Below are 18277 nucleotides of genomic sequence, written 5' to 3'. Positions count from 1 at the left end.
CCCCGCCCCCGCCGGCAATCGCAGCCCCGCCCACACCCCCTCCCACACCGCCTCAGCCAATCGCAGCCCCTCTCCGCGCCGCCTCAGCCAATCACAGCCCGCCGCCGCGGCACTCCCTCCCCTCCCGCCTCTCCCCATCACGGAGCTGCCGGTACCGGTGGCGCTGGGGCAGCTCTTTATGGCTCTGCGCTTGGACACGTTTCTCTCCCGCCGCGAACGGAGCAGCGAGGCCGGGCCGCGGCCCCACCCGAGCGACTCGCACGGCCCCAGATGGGGGGGGGGGGGGGGAAGCAAGGACCGGGTCCCCATCCCGTCCCTGCCCGGGCTGCCGGGGAGCTGGGGGGGGGGGGGGGGGGGTACGGGGCGCTCAGCACCCCTTCAGTTCATGAACTGGGTGTAACCCTCCGCCCCGGTGACGATGACGTCCATCCAGATGCGCATGGCCTCAGCCGAGGGGGCCACCACGTAGTACAGGCGGTCGTGGGTCTTGACGCAGAAGGTGAGCGCGGGGTTGGGGCTCTGGGGAGGAAAGGAGGGGGGGGGGGTCAGCGCTTGGGCCCCTCCTTCCCTTCATCCCCTCCTTTTCCCCCTCCCCAGCAAGCCTCAGCGCTGGGGTCCTGCCACTGCCCCCACCCCACGGAGCTGTCGGCATTCACATGGCTCCGGGGGCATCCCCAGCATCAGCTGCCCCTCTGGCTCCCGCCCGGGCACGCCGGGACACACAGCGCCCGGCTCTCACCTTTGCCGCGCTGCGCAGGTGGTCATAGTAAACCTCCTCGATGGCTTGGAAATAGATGACGCCCTTCAGCTTCGTCTCGTGTTTATCTGCCCGGGGAGAAGGGAGGGGGCATCGGCTGCAGTGCTGCCCAGGGATGGCACGGGGGGGAGAGGGGCGACGGCAGGGGGAGGGAGAGGGGGGCGACGGCAGGGGGAGGGGGAGAGGGGCGACGGCAGGGGGAGGGGGAGAGGGGCGACGGCAGGGGGAGGGGGAGAGGGGCGACGGCAGGGGGAGGGAGAGGGGGGCGACGGCAGGGGGAGGGAGAGGGGGGCGACGGCAGGGGGAGGGAGAGGGGGGCGACGGCAGGGGGAGGGAGAGGGGGGCGACGGCACGGGGGAGGGAGAGAGGGGCGACGGCACGGGGGAGGGAGAGAGGGGCGACGGCACGGGGAGGGAGAGGGGCAGTGGCACGGGGAGGGAGAGGGGGGCGATGGCAGGGGGAGGAAAGGAGTGACGGCAGCACAGGGAGAGAGGCGACGGCACGGGGAGAGGGGCGATGGCACGGAGGGGGAGTGGGACGATGACACCGGGAGGAAAGGAGTGACGGCACAGGGGGGGAGAGGGGCGACAGCACAGGGTGGGGGGGAGAGGGGCTTGGGGCAGCACAAGGCCTCACCCACGTAGTAGGAGAAGGTGCGCTTCATGCGGTCGAAGACGAACCACCGCTTCTTCCACGACTTGATCTTGCCGCCCATCTTGACCAGGTAGCCCTTGCACATCTTCTCCGTCAGGATGACGTGGTAGCAGGTGTCCACGCCGTGGCCCGAGGACTCGATGTGCAGCCGCAGGTCGAAGTCCTCCTTACGGATGGGGAGGTAGCGCGTCAGGGGACGAGCCTGGAACAGCAGCAGCACAGCCCTGCAGAGCCAGGCGCCGGCAGCGGCGGGAGTCACCTCTCCCCCACCGGCAGCCCAGCCTACCACACCTGAGAGAAGTGCTTCTCCCGCAGCTTGACCTCCTTCTCCACCAGCTTCTGCCGCCGCGCCGTCTCGTCCTGCAGCCGCCGCTCCAGCTGCTCCCGGCGGCGCCGCTCGTCCTCCAGCGCCTGTCGCCGGAGCTCCATCTCCCGCTCCTGCCGGCACGTGCAAGAGCTCAGCCCCGGTGTTCAGGGACCCCCAACTCCCTGTCTGGCTGCGAACACCGGTGCCGCCCACCCCACCCCCCCCCCGCTGCTCACCCGGGACTCCATCAGCCGCGACTTCTCCGCGTGCGCCTCCTTCAGCATCTTCTCCATCTCCTCAATCTTTCCCGCCTCCATCCCGCTGGCGCTGCAAGAGAGATGGAGATGCCGTCCCAGCGGGAAGAAGCTCGAGCCAGCAGTGTCCCCCCATCCCCCCCCAGCCGTGGTACCCGGAGCAAGGGGTACCTGGAGATGTTGTCGGGTGAGCAGGCAGAGTTGTTGCCGGTGGAGATGCTGGTCTCCACGCTGTCCGAGCTCTCCAGGCTGAGGGTGTCGTAGGCATGGTCCAGCTCCTCGGCCCGGGGCCCGACGTTGTGGGGGCGGTGGTGGTGGAGGATGGAGTGATGGACGAGAGGGGGAAAGGCGGTGGGGAAGGGGGGCTGCCCGTGCAGGGCTTCCCACTGTGACTGAGCCTCGGCGGCCGCTTTCTGCTTCAGCTCCGCCAGCCGCCGCTTCTGCTCCTCGATCACCTGCTGACCTGTGGCCACAGGAAGAAGAAGAGGAGGAGGAGGACAATGACCGAGCAGGCCACGTGCAAACACACAGCACGGCTGGCAAAGGGATGGAGCAGGCAGGAGAAAGCGCCAGAGCCACTGCTGGGGCCAGGGTTGGGACAGTGAGGGGGAGGAAAGAGACGCACACAGCCACAGCCCTCACAACTCCCTGCCGAGCCGAGCCAGCGGCATCCGTCTGGGTGGGATGGGCAGCCAAGAAGGTGGGAAGGAGGGGTACATGCACCAGGCTGGCAGGAGCAGGCTGGGCAAAGCGTTAGGGGTGCAGGGAGTTGTCCCTGGGTAGATGTTGAGAGGCACCCAGGGGAGGGGGGGGCAGCTCATGCTCCCCACCCTGCCCTTCCTATGCATGGCAGTGCCAGCAAAACCAGCCATGCTGCTGCTGCTGGCACCGGGCTGGCTTGAGGCAGTCAAAGCTGCCCTCCCACCCCCTTCTCTCTACCTGGTAGATCACCTGGCTGCAAGGGCCCTGCTGGGAGCGGCTCGGCTGGAGACACGTCAGGCGGAGGGGTCGGGAAGAGGAGAGGTGGAAGGGGGAAAGGCGAGAGAGAGAGACCGTGGTGAGAGAGGCACCGCGCCCCGCCGGGCACCCATCGCCCTGGGGCAGGGGAAAAGCACCCCCCAACCCTGCCCTAGGAATTCCCACCGCCCCAGGATGCGGAGCTGGAGCTCACCCTTCTGCTGCAGGGCCAGCTGGCGTTTCGTCTCGATGTCCTGCAGCGTGGCTGCCAGGTTGCGGGGCAGGCTGCCCGCCGGGCTTGGAGGGCCCTGGGCAGGATGGCAGGTGGTCAGCTGGGGCGGGGGGGGCTGGCATCCCGCAGGACCCTCAGCTCCCTCCCTCCCCATCCCCATCCCCACCAGCTGCCATACCTTGGGTGAAGGGCTGCGCCCCAGCACGGAGAGGTTGAGCTGCGAAGACGAGGGGGTCCCGCTCTTCATCCGAGGGGTGAGGGCACCAGCGTTGCCCTCTGTTTTGGCACGGTAGACCTGGGCACAGAGACATGGAGGTGGTGGGGTGGGGGTAGGGGGTGGGCTCTGGAAACCACACACACACACCCCCCTGCACCCCGGCGGGACGGCTCGGCCATCGGCAGGGCTCAGCATCCTCTCCCCAGACCTGGGTGCCCAGCAGCCACCAAGGCCACAGAGCTGGCAGGAACATCCCTGTGCTCCCCCGCTCCCGCCGCAACCGGCAGCCCCAAAGCCCAAGCCCTGGCAACGGGGAGCCAGGATTTACCTGGAGAGGGTTGTGAGAGGAGTGAGCTTTAGCTGGAAGTGGAGGAGGGGAAGAAGGAGGAGAGACAGAGGAGGAGGAGGAGGTCTCAAAGCCAGCCATGACCTCCTGGTACCACTTCTCTAAGTCAAGAGCCGGGAGCCACCCGGGGCCCCCCGGCAGCTGCTGCTCTGTCTGGAGAGAGAAGCAGTGTGAGGAAAGGGGGAAAAGCAGCGATAGCACCCAACACATGGACCTAGAGAGCTCAGAGCATCCCTGCCTGCACCTGCACCGTGCCCCCAGCACAGGACCCTGCAGACCCCCCAGAGTGCTCCTCAGCTGAGTCCCAGCAACTCCAGGACCCTCCTGCAAGTGCCAGGAGGGCAGAGAGACCACCCCACCAAACCCAGCCTGCCAGCCATCGCCCAAGCAGCAGGCAGAGCAGCAAGGGCTCCACAAGCTGGTGAGAACCCGAGCTGCCAGCCAGCTTCAGCCACCACTCAGCCCTCCCCACACACCCCCATCACCTCCCCAGCAGAGGCAGGGGACCGGGGCACGAACCTCTGCGGAGACGGAGGGGGAAGAGAAAGCTGGAGGAGGAAGAGGAGGAGGAGGAGGAGCAGCGTAGCCTGAGGATGAAGGAGACGGAGGGGTGCAGCCCAGCAGGGAAGCGGCAGGGGCGCGCAGGCCGCCCAGGATGCCCGAGAGCTGCTCAACGGTCACGTACTGGGCAGAGAGAAGCGGATCAAACCAGGAGAAAAGACTCCCAGCAAGGACAAGCAGGCACAGGGCAGCGAGCCAGCAGGCAGGCTGCTCCAGCCCCCCAGAAGAGAGGGCGCCCCATTCCCAGGAGGAAGAGCAGCTGGAGCTGCCCACCACCCTGGCCATGTCCCTGCCCGCTCTGCACCCTCCTCGCCCAGGATCAGTGGCCAGACCTGGGTCCAGCGAGCATCCCCGGGTCTAGCGAGCAAGCGGCTGCCATCCCTCATCCCATCCCATCCCATCCCCACCTCCTGCCACCCGGGGTATCCAATCTGCTCAGCCAGCACTGGGCAAAGAGCCCATTGGGCTGAGAGAGAGAGAGAGATAGAGAGGGAGCTGGGCTCTGAGCAACTGGGGCAACGCATGGCGGCTGTGGCGGGCAACCGGCGGGAGCAAACCCCGAGCGTGCTCTGGAGCGGGTACCTCGTCGGCTGCGGGAGGTAGAGCAAGCAAGAAAGAGCGCTGAGCAGCAGCAGAAGCTTTAGTGTCCGGGCTGGGGCCGTGTGGGGGGCTGCAGAACCTGAAAACGTCAGACAGCCTCATGTACTCCTAGAAACCCACGGCGGAGGAGAAGGAGGAGAGTTAGAGCCCTGCGCCGGCATCCCCGGCGCCGACTGCAAAGCGGGAGCCAGTCGCCCCGCACGCGTGCCGCCCCGCTGCCACTCTGCCTGCCCAGCCCTTCCCTGCCTCGCTGAACCCCCACCCCCCACCCCCAGCTCCCCTGTTTGTGGCTGCCCCAGTGCCTGGCATCCCAGGATGCTGCCGCACTCCTGGGTGTGCAGGCTGGAGTCTGCCCTGCCGAGGCTCCAAGGTGCCTGTGGACACCCCCCTCGCCCAGAGCCCAGGGTCCCTGGCCACAAGCCCTCCTCCAGCTGCTCTGAGCCAGCTTAAAATCCCACCCTGTCTGCACTAAGCATGCTAAAGCCAGGGATTCGCTCTCTTGCCAGGCTAGTGGGACCCCAAAGGATGCTGCTGGGAGGTGCCCAGCATGCAGGTAAGCGGCAAGCACGGGATGCCACGCGGTGTGCTTGGGAGAGCACTTGCCATCGAAGCCATCCCAGAGTGCCCCTGTGGGGATGCCCCACTGCCCAGAAGCCACGTTAGTCACTGTAAGAGGGGCCTGGCGGTGGCAGCGGCACGGCCAAGGAGCAGGGGGGGAGGGGAGGGAGGGTGAGCGTGTGCGGTGCAGTTAGTGCCGTTACCTCTTGCGCCTTGGGGTAGGAGCGGGCGGCGGGAGAAGCTAAGGAGGCAGCCACGGCTGGTGGGGGGCTCAGGGGCTTATTTCCCTCCAGCAGCTCGTAAGGCTCAGAGATACGGAGGGTCTCCTGTCAGAGGGTGAAGACCGTGTCGGCGAGGCGGGCGCAGGCAGCGAGGTGGCAGCAGGAGACCCCCCCCCACCCCACTCTCCCCACTTACGTCTCGGAGAGCCGGGGACATCTTGGGGAAGCTCCGGCCGCCGGTGACGAGCTGGTACCGCCTCTCCAGAGACACGAGCTTCTCCTTCTCCTGAGCCAGAGCAGAGGCAGCTGATGGCTACGCCCGCATCAGCCTGTCCCCCACACCTCGGGCACCCCCAGAGCTGCGCTCCAGCCCCCCTAGGGATGGCTGCATTACCTTCTGCAGGAGCTGCAGGACACTGCTCCTCTCCCTGGCCAGGCGCTCGGCCTCCTGGGCGCTCTGCAGCCGGATTTGGGCAGCCTGGGCATCCAACGCAGCCACCCGCTCCTGCAGAGCCGGAGATGGGAGATGAACTGGCCACTGGTGAGCCCTGGGATTCAACCAGGGCGCACAGGCTGGCGGTGCTGGACCTGCCACCCCCCACCCATCCCTACCTTCCTGCGGGCGATGCTGCGGTGGCACTCGGCTCGGCTCTGCAGGAGCTGCTGGCCCCGAGCCTCGCGTTCCTCCTCCAGACGGCTCTCCCGCTCCAGCTGCTGGAACTCCAGGTCCTCAAACAGCGTGGCCTCTGTCTCCAGCACCTCTGCCTCCTTCAGACACACAAGGGAGACACGAATCACTCCCTCCGGACGGGCACCGCTCCCGGAACGGGCACCCCCACCCCAATGGGGAACCACCATGGTTCTCCCACCTCCCACAGCACCCACAGCCAACCTCAGCCCAGTTGGAGAAGGCGATGGAGGCATCAAGCACCAGCCAGGTCAGAGCCACTGACCCGGTGATGTGAAGCGCTCGCTGCCACCGGGGGTCTTCAACTGACCCTTGGAAACCGCGCTGAACCGCGTCCACACCAGCACTGGGCAGCCAACCGCCGCACGCTGGTGCAACCACTGACATGCAGCCCCTCCACAACGGATGAGCACCATGCTGGACAAGCACCCATGCAGCCTTCCAGCCTTCAAGCAGCCAGAGCCCACGGTGACACTCGGCACAGGGTCTGCTGGAGTGCCATCCCAGCAGCAATCGTACCGCGCTCCCCGTGGAGACGTGTTTCAGCCCGCTCCTGGAGCAGAGCAGCAGCCCTTGCTCTCACAGCACGGCACCAAAGGGGCTGTGTCATGACAACCCCAGTGCAGTCCCCCCCCTTGCCACACCCCGGGACCTGCACCTGACACAGGGGGGTGCCTGTCCCGAGCAAGCTGCAGTGAGGTGGGCTTAGGTGTGCGGTGAGGCTGAGCGGGTGCCAGCTGGAAAACACCAGCTAACAGGGGGTAAAAAGCTTGTTGGAGACCGGCTGTAACGTAAACCGACGGCGCTGTGGAAGTAAACACTCTCTGGAAGTAACGGATGAGGATGTGGCTGTCCCTCTGTCCCTGCCCGGGGCTCTCCTGCCTGCTCTCCCCTTGGCAGGGCAGGATCCGTGCTCACACCCTGCCCGGTCCGGAGTAACTTGACAGTTCCACAGCGGCGGGGAACGCGGTCCCGCGCTCTGCCGAGCCGGCACCACGTTCTGGGGCCGGGCGAGCGGCAAGCTTACCAGGACGGCGGTGCCCGGTGCCAGCCGCCTCCAGCCCGGGTACGACGGTCCCAGTGTGGCCCCGGCTGGCAGGGAAGAGCTGGCCTAAGCTGGAGCGGAGGGAGATGGGCCATGGTCCGGGAGGGGTAGGGGGAGACACTGACCCTTCGCATCCGCTCCCGCAACTGCTCCCGCAGCGACTCGGGGCACTTAGCAAGGCGGCTCTTCGACTCATGGTAAAGCGCCCGGAGTTGCTCTAGCTCCTTCCTTTCAGCATCAACCTTTGCCCTCTCCTGAATTGGGGGGGGGGGAAGAACGAAGACAAAACGAGGGGGAGGGGGAAAGGAGGAGTTGGGGGGGAAAGAAGAAAAAGAGAAAGGAAAACAAAGGGAAAGGAGGAAAGGGGGGAAACCCAACCAAAAAGGGAAAGAAGAAGAAGAGAGAAAACACACTTCTCACATCGGCGCCAAGCAGAAGCAGCGGAGTTAGTGAGGGGCTCAGCTGGCAGCTGGTGGGGAAGGGTGTCTGTGGAAGGAAGGGGCAAGAGAGCAACAGCCGTGGGGACCCGGGTGGTGTTAGAGGGGCTGCAGCCAGCCCTCCGCCTCAGCCTCACCGGACACCCACAGAGGGGCAGCTAAAAGATTGGGCAAAGTCACCCTAACCACGTGTGGCACACAGCTAATTAGCTTTGTTAATTGGCGCTCGCCACCCAGGACGCTGCCTATTAAGCGCAGCGGGTCCCGGATGCGAGCTGAGGGTCTGTGGACCACCCACATCCATCGGAAGGAGGGGGCTGCCCACAGTCCAGGGATGCTCCTGGGATGAGAGGGAAGCATCCTCTGAGAGGGAAGCATCCTCTGCTGTATTCCCCATGGCCACAGGAGCACCGGGGAGGGGGTTGGGGGGGGAGTAGGGGGTGCTGGGAAACACACAACGCAAGAAACCCTGTGCCATTGCAGCACGGAGCAGAGACACGAGAGGTCATGGACGTGGCAGGGCTGGCACAGATGGGCTCCCTGTGACAGAAGCTGCAGGGTGCTATGGGGTCCCTGGGCACACAGAGCCATGGGAGGCGAGGGCAGACTGGAGAACAGGTGCTGTTAGTGCAGCTGGAGCAGTTAGGGAAGCAGGCATCAGGGTCAGCAGAGAGGTTGGGGCAGGATACGGAAGGGGGGTGGAATTTCCCTGAGCTCTTTTTCCCAGCTCTGCACCAGCCCCTGGCTGCAGAAGATGCCCGCAGTGGGCTGCAAGACCAAACCCAGACCAACACCCCCAAACACCACAGGCACAGCACCAACCACGAGCAGCTGAACAGCCCAGATGCCTCCAGCCAGACCCGCTGGCCACGCAGGGATGGCAGCCTCGGAGGCAGTGAGCAGCCGCCGGGACGAGCGTGGTGCCACACACATGGTGGCATGGGCACCCTTGGGCAGATCAGGGCAGCAGTTCCACCTAAGACAGGCCTAGGGGAATGGGGGGGGCCAGGACCCCCTCCTCGGCCACCACGTCAAGCGAAACACCCGCAGCAAACTGAACGCTACAGCAGTGGCCACCGTTACGCGCTGAGATGAACCGATAGTCACCCAAACTGGACCAGGGCAGGGGGGGCTCCCCACAAGACACAGCCCCCAGCAGGGGATGGAACAGGGTGCGCTGAGACCCCCACTCTGGGTGGGTGCCACGCACTGTGGGGAGCATCCAGCTGGGAGCACGGAGCCACCCCACAAGGCCCCAACGGCGCGGCAACGTGGTGACTGAAACTTGTGCCAAGCATCAGCCCTGCCCTTCTCCACTGAGCCACCAGACTGGACAGACAGATGGACACATCATGTCCCCCCTGCACACACAATGCAAACCCCAGAGGGGAGGCATCTCCATGGCTCCAGGGAACCCAGGGCCCAGCGAACGGGTCCGCGGCGGCACCGGGGGAAGCATCCCTGTCCTGGGTCTCACCTTGTCCCGCTCCTTGCGGATACTGGCATCCAAGCCAGAGAGCTTCTCCTGCAGCTGCTGCGCGGCCTCCTGCTCCTGCCGCAGCCGTGCGGCCTCCGCCTCCCGCTCGCCCTGCAGCAGCGCCCGCTCCATCTCCGCCTGGGTGGGCACGGCCACGTTGGGATGGATGCCCCGGCAGTGCCCGGCTCGCGCCTATGGGACGGGGCGAGGGCGGCAAGCAGCGGGGGAGCTGCCAGGGCTCCCCGTCCCCTCACCTCTCGTGACGTCTCCTGCAGCTGCTGCTCCAGCTCCTTGACGCGACCCTTCAGCTGGTCCAGGCGGCCGAGGATGCCGGCGCGCTCCTCCTCCAGCCGCTGCGCCTCCTTGGCACGGGGACCCGCCAGCTCTTCGTGCTGCGGAGGCTGAGGGTCAGCGCGGCGCAGCGGCGCGGCACGGCGTGGCACAGCACGGCACGGCCGCCCCCTCACCTCGTGGTGGGTGCTCTCGGTGCTGCTGCACTCCTCCTTCAGGTTCTCCTCATCCGACCTCTCCAGGCTCTCCCTCTGCCGCAGCTCCTCGGCGGCGCAACCGGGAGCCGCGGCACCCCTGGGCGTCCGCCGGCCGGCCTCCGTGTCACCAACCAGGAGCCGGCGCATGTCTCCTGGCTCACCGCCATCTGTCTTGGTGTACTCGGCACAGAGGTTGAGGATGGTCTCCAGGCGCTGCCGCTCCTGCGAGGGAGAACGGCCGGCTCATCCCACCCGCCGCGGATGAGGGACGCTGTGCCAACGGCAGGACACGGCCTCAACTCCGTGGCCTTCCCAGGGACATGGAGAAGCCGGGATGGAGCCAGGCGCACGATGCGCCGGGCTAATTACAGGCAGCAGCTCTGGCCGCCGAGCCCCTCCGCTATTTCCAGGCGGTGACTCAGGCCGCCCGCGCCGGGCGTGAGTCAGGGCTGAGCAAACAGGGCTCTGACAGCACAGACCCCCCTCCCTCCCTCCCTCCTCTCCAGCACCGGCAGATGCACAGAGAGAACCAACCCCACCCAGGCAGCTGCTGGCTCTATAAAAACTCCTGTCTACCCTAAATATAGCCGCGCTGCCCACAAAAGCCACGGCACCGGCGCGGCCCGGGACGAGACGTGGACGGATTTGTGAAGCCCCAGGAGCTGCAGCCTCAGCTCTGGGGGGGCTACCCAACCCTGTGTGTTTCTTTGGGCTTCTATGGAGTCAAGGGGGGGGTCTTCATGCTCTGGGAGAGCTGTTGCAATTCACACACACCCCCCCTCCCTGCTCTGGCTCCCCGGATTAGCTGGCAGCTGCGGTGGCCGTAATCCCCAGGGAGGCGAAGGCCGGGTTTTAAAGCGGCATAACGCTGAGAGGCGTTTGGGAAGAGAGAGAGAGAGAGCACACCCCACACTCCAACACGACCCCCACGGCCCCTCCCCACCTCCCCATCCCTGGGGCTCACCAGGCGCTCCATCTCCTGCTCCCGCACCCGCTCCTGCCGCTGCCGCCGGTGGTACTCCAGGAGCTCGTCCTCGTTGTCGCTGATCTCGGTGATGCTGTTCTTACGCTCCCGGGGCCCTGCCGGCAGCCGGGGGTCCCCCCCAATGGGTTTCCTGGAGGTACGGGGGCTCTGCCGGGGTGATGGCAGAGCTGGGGTGCCCAGCCCGTACGCTGGGCTCACGCAGGGGCCAAAGCTGGGGCGACGCGCAGGGATCTCTGTGGGTGGCGGGGGAGAGGGGGTCCCGGCACCCCTCGGCTCCTCCAGGCCCTTGCGCCGGGCACGGGGGCTACCAGGCACCTCCCTGCCCAGCCGGGGTTGTGGGGAGGGGGCTTCAGGGGCTGCCCGAGGGCTGGCAGCCCGGCGGGATAAGGAGGGGCTGGGAGGGGGCAGCTCCCGCATGCTCTCTGCGTTCCTCCGGGCCGCCCGCGGGCTTTCGGGGGGCTGCAGCCGGGCCTCGGGGATCACCCTGACGAGGGGCTGCCGGCTGGGGGCCTGGGGGTCCCGTGGCTCCCGGAAGGGGCTGGGGGGTCGCTCCTGCAGGGCCGCCCATGGCCGTGGTGACACCCTGGGGGTCAGCCGGGGGCTGCCCGCTCGGAGGTCCCCGGGTCTGTCAGCCGGCCAAGGCTCGCCGGGACCCCCGCTGGGTGGGGGCGGTGGGCGCTGGGGAGGCGGTTGCACAGCGTGGTTGTAGCTGGAGGAGCGGAGCGGGACGAGAGGGGGCACGGCCGGAGCCTGGTCCCGGATGGTGGGCGAGGGGCTGGTGTAACCACCGCCGCTGCTGCTGGCTGGGGAGGAGAGCGGGGAGAAGGGGGGGGATGCATTCTCATAGCTGGAGCCCCCCGAAGCAGTGCCAGGGCTGGGTGGGGGGGACAGCAGGCAACGCCCGCCCCCGTTCACCACGGGGGAGAGGGGGGACCGGCCATGGGCGGGTGGCCTCTTGCCACCAGCAGGTGCTGGGGGTTCCTCCAGCACCAGCGAGTCCATGATGTCCTGCAGGTCCTTCTCGATGGAGCTGACGAGGGAGCTGTGGCTGGGACACCCACGCTCAGCCAGCTGCCGGCCACCGTTCACCAGGGCCTCGGGCTCTGCGGGGAGAGGAGACACCGGAGCAGGCGTCAGTGTGGCAGGATGCCTACCCCTCCACCACACACATCAACCCCTACCTGGCCTGGGGTCCCACAGAGCTGTCACCCCTCTACTGTAGCCTTGGGGAGCCAGTGCTGGGACACGGCTCTTCTCAATCCCAGCCTAAAGCTGGTGGGGAGCCAGGCCAGGGAGTGAAGACCGGCATCCCGCTGGCCCCATCACCAGGGAGACAGAAACCCGATCGCCCGTCCCAGCCGCCTGCTCCCGACATCCCCACGCGTCGCCCCAGGGTGCAGCTGCCCCCACCAGCCGCCAGCGCCTGGACACGCTCCGGCACCCCGGCGACGGGGGCAGAGATGTGGCGGATGGAAAACACTGAGCACAGACCCCCGGCACATCCACAGTGCCCACCGCCAAGTCGCCCGCAGCCTCCCTGGCCAGAGTTGCCCCCCATCACCCCGGCGCAGCCCCGATGCGCCTGTCGCTCATGGGGACGAGCTAATACCATCAGAGCCCAGCCAGGACGGCGTGCCACCCGAGCTGCGTCACCCCCTGGCACCCAGCGGGTCCCCTACGGCAGCCGGCAGCGCCGTCAGGCCTGGGCAGGGACAGAGAGAGGAGACCCGGCGGGATGCTCGGCAGCCACGTCCCCCTCCCCACCTCCCTCCTCCCGTCCCCCAGCTGCGGGGTGCGCTGCCTTCCCGGCACACACGTGGCACGAGGAAGCTGCCAAGCTCCTCTCTCCCCGTGCCAGGGTGTGCCGGTCGGGGCACAGAGCAGGGGATGCCAGCCCAGGGACCGCTGCTGGAGAGGGTTCAGACAGCCTGAGGAGCTGGGTGCAGCCCGGGACCTCGGCACGCACGCTCATCTCCTGGGCTCCACACACAGACAGCGGTGGCAAGATAAGCCACTGGCGAGATGGAGGGACTGCAGCCAGGGAAACGGCCTTGGCAGCCTCCACACGGCCCTCCTGGCACAGAAACACGGGCTCCAACGCAGCCAGGGGGGCGGGGGGGGGGGCCCTGTGCACCCCACAGCACCCGGGCAGGGCAGGAGCTGGAGTCGCATCCTCACCACCCCTCACAACCACCTTCGTTAACCATTAACGACCGTGTGGGTGCAGGTGCTGTCCTGAGCCAACGGCCAGGTTTGCAGGTGGCCAGGCACGAGCATCGCTTGCTAAGGGAGCGCCCCTGGCATCCCCAACCACCCCAGCACCCCCACCAGGACCCAGGGTGGGGGGGGTTCACCTACTTGCTGGCAGCCCGTAGACAGCGGCCGGGCTCCGGGCCCCGGCTGGGATCATGCTCTTCATCCACTTGGCCTCGGCAGGGTGGTTGAAGCGGAGGAAGGTGGCCTGGCCCAGGCAGATGGTGCACCCTGGGGGAAAGAGGGGAAGGGGCTCAGCTGCGGCCGGAGAGAGCCCAGGCAGCCCCAAGGCTCCGAGACGCGTTCCCTGGGAGTGGGAGCGGGCTCCTGCCGTCATCAGAGGCTTAGTTGGGAGTAGAGGGGGGGGGAAAGGCTGCAATCCAGGTCACTCCCCGGCAGCTGCAGGCACAGCTGGGGTCCGTGCCGGGGGTTGGGAAGGGGGGGGAAGCTGGCGCTGCTCCAGGGTCTGCGCGGCTGCCAGCTGCGGACAAGACAGCTCCTGTGTCCCCAGCCGCACAGCGCCCGTCCTGCCCCAAAACAGCGGCCCTTCTCCTCGGGGCGCGGCGTCCCGGGGAGCGGAGCCGTGTGCTGCCCGCGATGTCCCGGGGAGCCACACGCCGGAGGCTCCGGGAGCCGACACGCCTGTGCTTTGAAGCGCCTGCCAGGGCAGGGAGGGAGGGAAGGAGGGAGAGGCTCCCTCCGCACCGGCACCCGCTGCCCAAAATCCTTCGCCGGAGGCGACGTGGAGGGTATTTTTCTCTTCGGAGCACCCGTGAGCCCGGGCAGGGCGAGGGAGGGAGCGTGTGAGGGGCTGGACAGACCCACGCCGGCCACCGACGCCTCACCCGAGCGGCGGGGAGGGAAGGCGTCCCCGTCCCGCTCCCCGGCAGCATCCCGGCTGCGTGGCGCCCGGCCACGGTGGCTCCTCCGCCCGGGGTGTCACCGCACGTCGGCGGGGCGAAGCCGCGCACCCTGCGCCTTGTCCTTCCGAAGCCCCCCCCCACCCTCTTCACCACCCACCCAGGGCGGGACCCCGGCGGCCACGTGTTTCCCATTGTCCCTGAGGGGCGGTGGGGGGTGTGTGTGTGTGTTGGGAGGGGGGGGGGGAATGTCCCCTAAACCGGGGAGCGGCGAGGGGGGGGGCGGGGACCACGACGCTTGCGGACGGGGCTTTGCAACCGGGAAGCGCTGCCCGCCGCCCCCTACCCACCCCCCCGCTCCAGCCACTCCCGGTGCGGACACGAGTGGCCGCCCCGCACCGCGCCCGAACTCACCGCGCCGCCGCCGCCGCCGCCCGGGCAGCGCCGAGCCCCGCCCCGGGGAGGAGCGGCAGGCGGGGGCCGGGCATCACCCCGCGCTCCCGCCCCTGGGGCGGAGGGAGGGTCCTCCCCGGGAAGAGCGGGGTGGGTAGAGCCGGGGAGCGCACGGTTCTGCCCCGGAGATGGGGGGGGGGAAGGGGGGGAGTTGTCCCAGCCGCGCAAACACGCCGGCAGCCGTTCCCTTCCTGCGTGTCCCCCTCCCCAAACGTGGCTCCGCATCCCGGGTGCGGCAGCCCGGAGCCTGCCGGGTCGGAGCTGCTCTCTACGTGTACCGGAGCGTATGGCCGGGCAGCCTCCCGACCTGCTCCATCACAGCCCCTCACCGGGATGGAGATGCTGGAGCATCCCGGAGACAGCATGCACGAGAGCACTGAATCATAGACTGGGCTGGGTTGGGAGGGACCCCAAGGGTCACAGAGCTCCAACCCCCTGCCACAGGCAGGGCCACCAATCTCCACGCCTGGAGCTACACAAGGTTGCCCAGGGCCCCATCCAACCTGGCCTTGAACACCCCCAGGGATGGGGCACCCACCCCCTCTCTGGGCAGCCCCTTCCAGCCCCTCACCACTCTCTCTGTAAAAAAACTTCCCCCTAATCTCTCCTCTCCCCCTTCCTTCCTTCAGCTTTAATCCACACGCCCGCACACGCCAGGTCCCGCTCCGGTGGGAGAGGAGCCCACCCTTACCTTGGGTGAGGCGCGTGGGCCGCCGCAGCGGCACGCCGTCGATGGCGCAGGCGTTGCCGCAGGGGTGCAGGGTGAGGGTGCCCTGCACGTTCTCGATGTAGCAGTGCTGGGCCGCCAGCCCGGGGCCTTGCAGGACGATGTCCCTCGCCGCGGTGCCGATGGTGGTCCTCCCTGACCGAGGAAAAAGGGGGGGGGGCTCAGTGTCACCAGCGTGCCCATGGGGAACCCCCCGTGCGCCTCGGGCATCCGGCACTCACCTTCCTCCAGCGGCAGGAGCGTGATGGCGGTGCTGAGCCGGCCGCTGCCCAGGCTGACCAAGTGAGGCTTCTCTGTCTGCACCTTCAGCCCCTTCCCCGTGTCGATCAGGTCCAGGGGGCTGTTCTGCAGGAGAGGAGAGGGGTGCTCACACCCACCCTGTGCCACCAACCCAGGCAGGTGCCTCCGAAACAGCGGGGAGCGATGTCTGGGTGATGTGTGCAGGTGGGATGGTCCAAGCAGTGGAAACCAAGGGCTCCCTCCTGCCCAAGCCAGGGAGCAGGAGGAGATCCCTAGGGCTTGGGCTGCGTCTAAGAGGATCCAAGCTGCCAGCCACTTAGGTCAATTGGCTTTGCTGCCGATCCCGTAATAGGATCGGAGATGCCGGAGGGCAGCGCCGGCTGGCCGGGCAGGGCTGGCTGCAGAGAGGAAGGGCTCCCTCCCGGCTGGACTCACCCCCTGTGCTCCTGCAGCGCTGCGCACTCACCTGGATGATGGTCTGGACCCTGCGGTTCGGGCTGGCAGGGGTCCTGCCAGGTGCCTCCATGGTGGCCGCTCGCGGACGCCAGGCGGTCTCAGGCGCAGGCGGCTGCTGCTGGGAGAGATGGAGGATGTCGGCACGGGCGGCCACGCTGGGCTCCGGCGTATTCCCCCTGCCCACGAGCCTTCTGGACCCCACCCCACCCCACAAGCAGTGTTTGCCAGCAAGAGGATGAACCTTGACTGAACCACCACACCAGCACACACACCCACACCGGCCTGGCAGTGCCCGTGCCCGCTGGAGGAGCCACACGCTGCCCTTCTCCACCCAGGCAGGAGGCAGCTAGGGGAGGGACAGCTTCCGTCACCCGGCGCTCGCACCACCATTGTGGCCCGGGATGCTCTGGGATTGCTAAATTTACATCCTTCCTTTCCGCCCGGGGCCTGGCTGAGCCCAGCTTAACCCTTCCCAGCCAAGCTAGAGCCGCCAAAACGGGGAGCACTCCCACCCTGGTTAAGGACCCCACTGGTCCCGGCGCACCGGAGGAGCCCTGCGCCCGGCTCCACACAGCATTGGCCATGGTCCCACCGACCCTGGTGTCCCACAAGGCGAGGGACCCCCCTCCCCTTCCCCGGGCTCAGCCGCGGGGGCGAGCGGGCGGCTATTACGCACTGTGGAAAAAATGAAACGCTGGAAAACACCAAGCGTGGGATGCGGGGCTGGGACGGAGCCCGGGCAGCTCCGTGTGACACCAGCACTGGCCACCCCATGGCGAGGGCTCCCTGGGGACTGTGGCCATCCCGTGTGGGATTGGAGGGAGGGGGACATGGGGACAGCGACGCGGCACCCCAGGAGGAGCTCCCCACCAGCTGCCGAAGTGGGATCCCCGCTTTCCCTTACCTGCCACCCGGTCCGGACTCGGGCACCAAGCGGCACCCTCCGTGGCAGCGTGCCCATGTTCTCTGGGTGCAAGGGGTGGGGGGCCACCCTTCCAGCATGGGGAGACCCCAGAGCCCGGCCCAGCCTCTGCCCCTCGCCCCACACCCAGGCCCCGCCACAACGTCTGGGAAGGAGGAAAAGCCAGGAGGGGCCGGGCTGCTGCATAGGAAGGGAGCGGGGCCAGGGGGGGATCCTGCGCCGGGCGTTAACCCCTTCCCAGCACAGCTGCGCTGGGCAAAAATCACAGGGAGGGACAACACCCCTTCTCCACCACCCATGGGACGTGTCCCCTCTCCTGCTCACCTGCCACCCAAACTCATTGAACCCAACTCTCCCAGCTGCTCCCTCATGCCCACCCTGCCCACTGAGGGACCCCAGGCATTGCCCTCACCTTCCCCCCCTCCCACCCCCAGAACCCCTCACCTGGCTCCTCACTGCGCCGGAGATGCCCGCTGTCCCCCCCAGCCCATCCCTCAAGGGATGCAGCCCTTCTCCAGCCTGCTCAGCTGGAGGAATGCGGGGCGGGAGCGTGGCCGCCCCAGCCGGCGCCCCACCGCTGGGCCGGACAAGGCGGCCTTTCTTCTCCCGCCGCCGCCTGCAGAACGCGCCGCTTGTTCCCGCCGTGGGAAGCGGCAAAGGCGGCAAATGCCAAGGGGTCGGGCTCGGTTACCGCCAAACAGCCCACGGCCCCCCGTGCCCCCCGTGCGCAGGGCTGCCTGCTCCGCCCCGGCTTCCAGAGGACAAAAGCCCCTTTCTTCTCCTGGCACAGGCAGAGGCCTCACCTGGGAGGACGCCCAGCCCCACCACCATCATCATCCTCCTCCTCCTCCCAGGGAGCTCCCTGCACCCCCTCACCTGCCTGCCCTGAGCCCACACTGCTTAGGGGGTTGGGGTGTGGGTGTGTGTGGGGTTCCTCCTCCTGCCCAAACTGTTGCTGCCTACCAAGACCCAACCAGACAGACCCCGTGTGCTGCTGGCCAGGGTACGTTCAGGGCGCAAGGATGGCACAACCAGCCAGCAAAGGGCTGTGCCGACGCACCAGAGCCCAGCCCGGCACTGTGCTCCCTGTGGTGCTGGCTGTGCCCGTGCCAGGGCATGCCACAGGGCAGCCTTTCCTCTTTGCCTGCGACGGGGTGAGTCATGGGAGGAAGCCGGAGCAGCCGAGCTAACGGGTGTGCGCAGCACCGCAGCCTCCGTCCAACTTGGCTGCCCGCTCGCTCCCCATCTGCTCGCGCGCTTAGGGCGCGCTTACCCCTTCCCACACCCTCCGCCCCGGTAAACAACCAGCCCTTCCGCCGGCAGCTGGGAAGGGGCAGCCCGACTCCAGCACGAAGCCAGAGGGGAGCGAGGACCTCACCGAGCTGGGGAGACCCAGCTGCTGGCCCCATCCCGCTCGGGCGAGGGGGGCTGCATCGCGGTTGCTGGGGCAACGGACGGCTTCTGGCAATAACATCACCGTAAATCAGCCCCCAGACAGCTCCGGGGGGAGCCGAGGAATCCCGGCCGCACCCGCTGATCTCAGCGCTCCCGGGAAGTGCTCCCGCACCGCCGCTGCACAGCT

General features: G+C 67.8%; 1 protein-coding gene across 1 annotated transcript; it reads right to left on the bottom strand.

The window, feature by feature from the left end:
* Window positions 1-158: 158 nt before the first annotated feature.
* Window positions 159-16734, bottom strand: PHLDB1 (pleckstrin homology like domain family B member 1; the record flags this gene model as incomplete). The annotated part of the gene is made up of 26 exons (XM_084274894.1): window positions 159-519; window positions 740-825; window positions 1394-1613; window positions 1703-1849; window positions 1955-2045; window positions 2144-2435; window positions 2912-2956; window positions 3144-3237; window positions 3340-3456; window positions 3707-3873; window positions 4240-4408; window positions 4868-4993; window positions 5647-5769; window positions 5861-5950; window positions 6059-6169; window positions 6277-6432; window positions 7523-7651; window positions 9312-9449; window positions 9566-9703; window positions 9779-10021; window positions 10764-11887; window positions 13143-13268; window positions 15042-15212; window positions 15299-15422; window positions 15784-15882; window positions 16678-16734. The coding sequence occupies 26 exons, from the start codon at window positions 16732-16734 to the stop codon at window positions 379-381; spliced, it is 4524 nt and encodes a 1507-aa protein (XP_084131020.1). The 3' UTR covers window positions 159-378.
* Between the last annotated feature and the right edge of the window lie 1543 nt (window positions 16735-18277).

This window comes from Gallinula chloropus, assembly GCF_964237585.1.
Source record: "Gallinula chloropus genome assembly, chromosome: 24".
NCBI lineage: Eukaryota > Metazoa > Chordata > Aves > Gruiformes > Rallidae > Gallinula > Gallinula chloropus.
The sequence above is the reverse complement of the archived record's forward strand: the minus strand, read 5'-3'. Positions and strand labels throughout refer to the sequence as shown.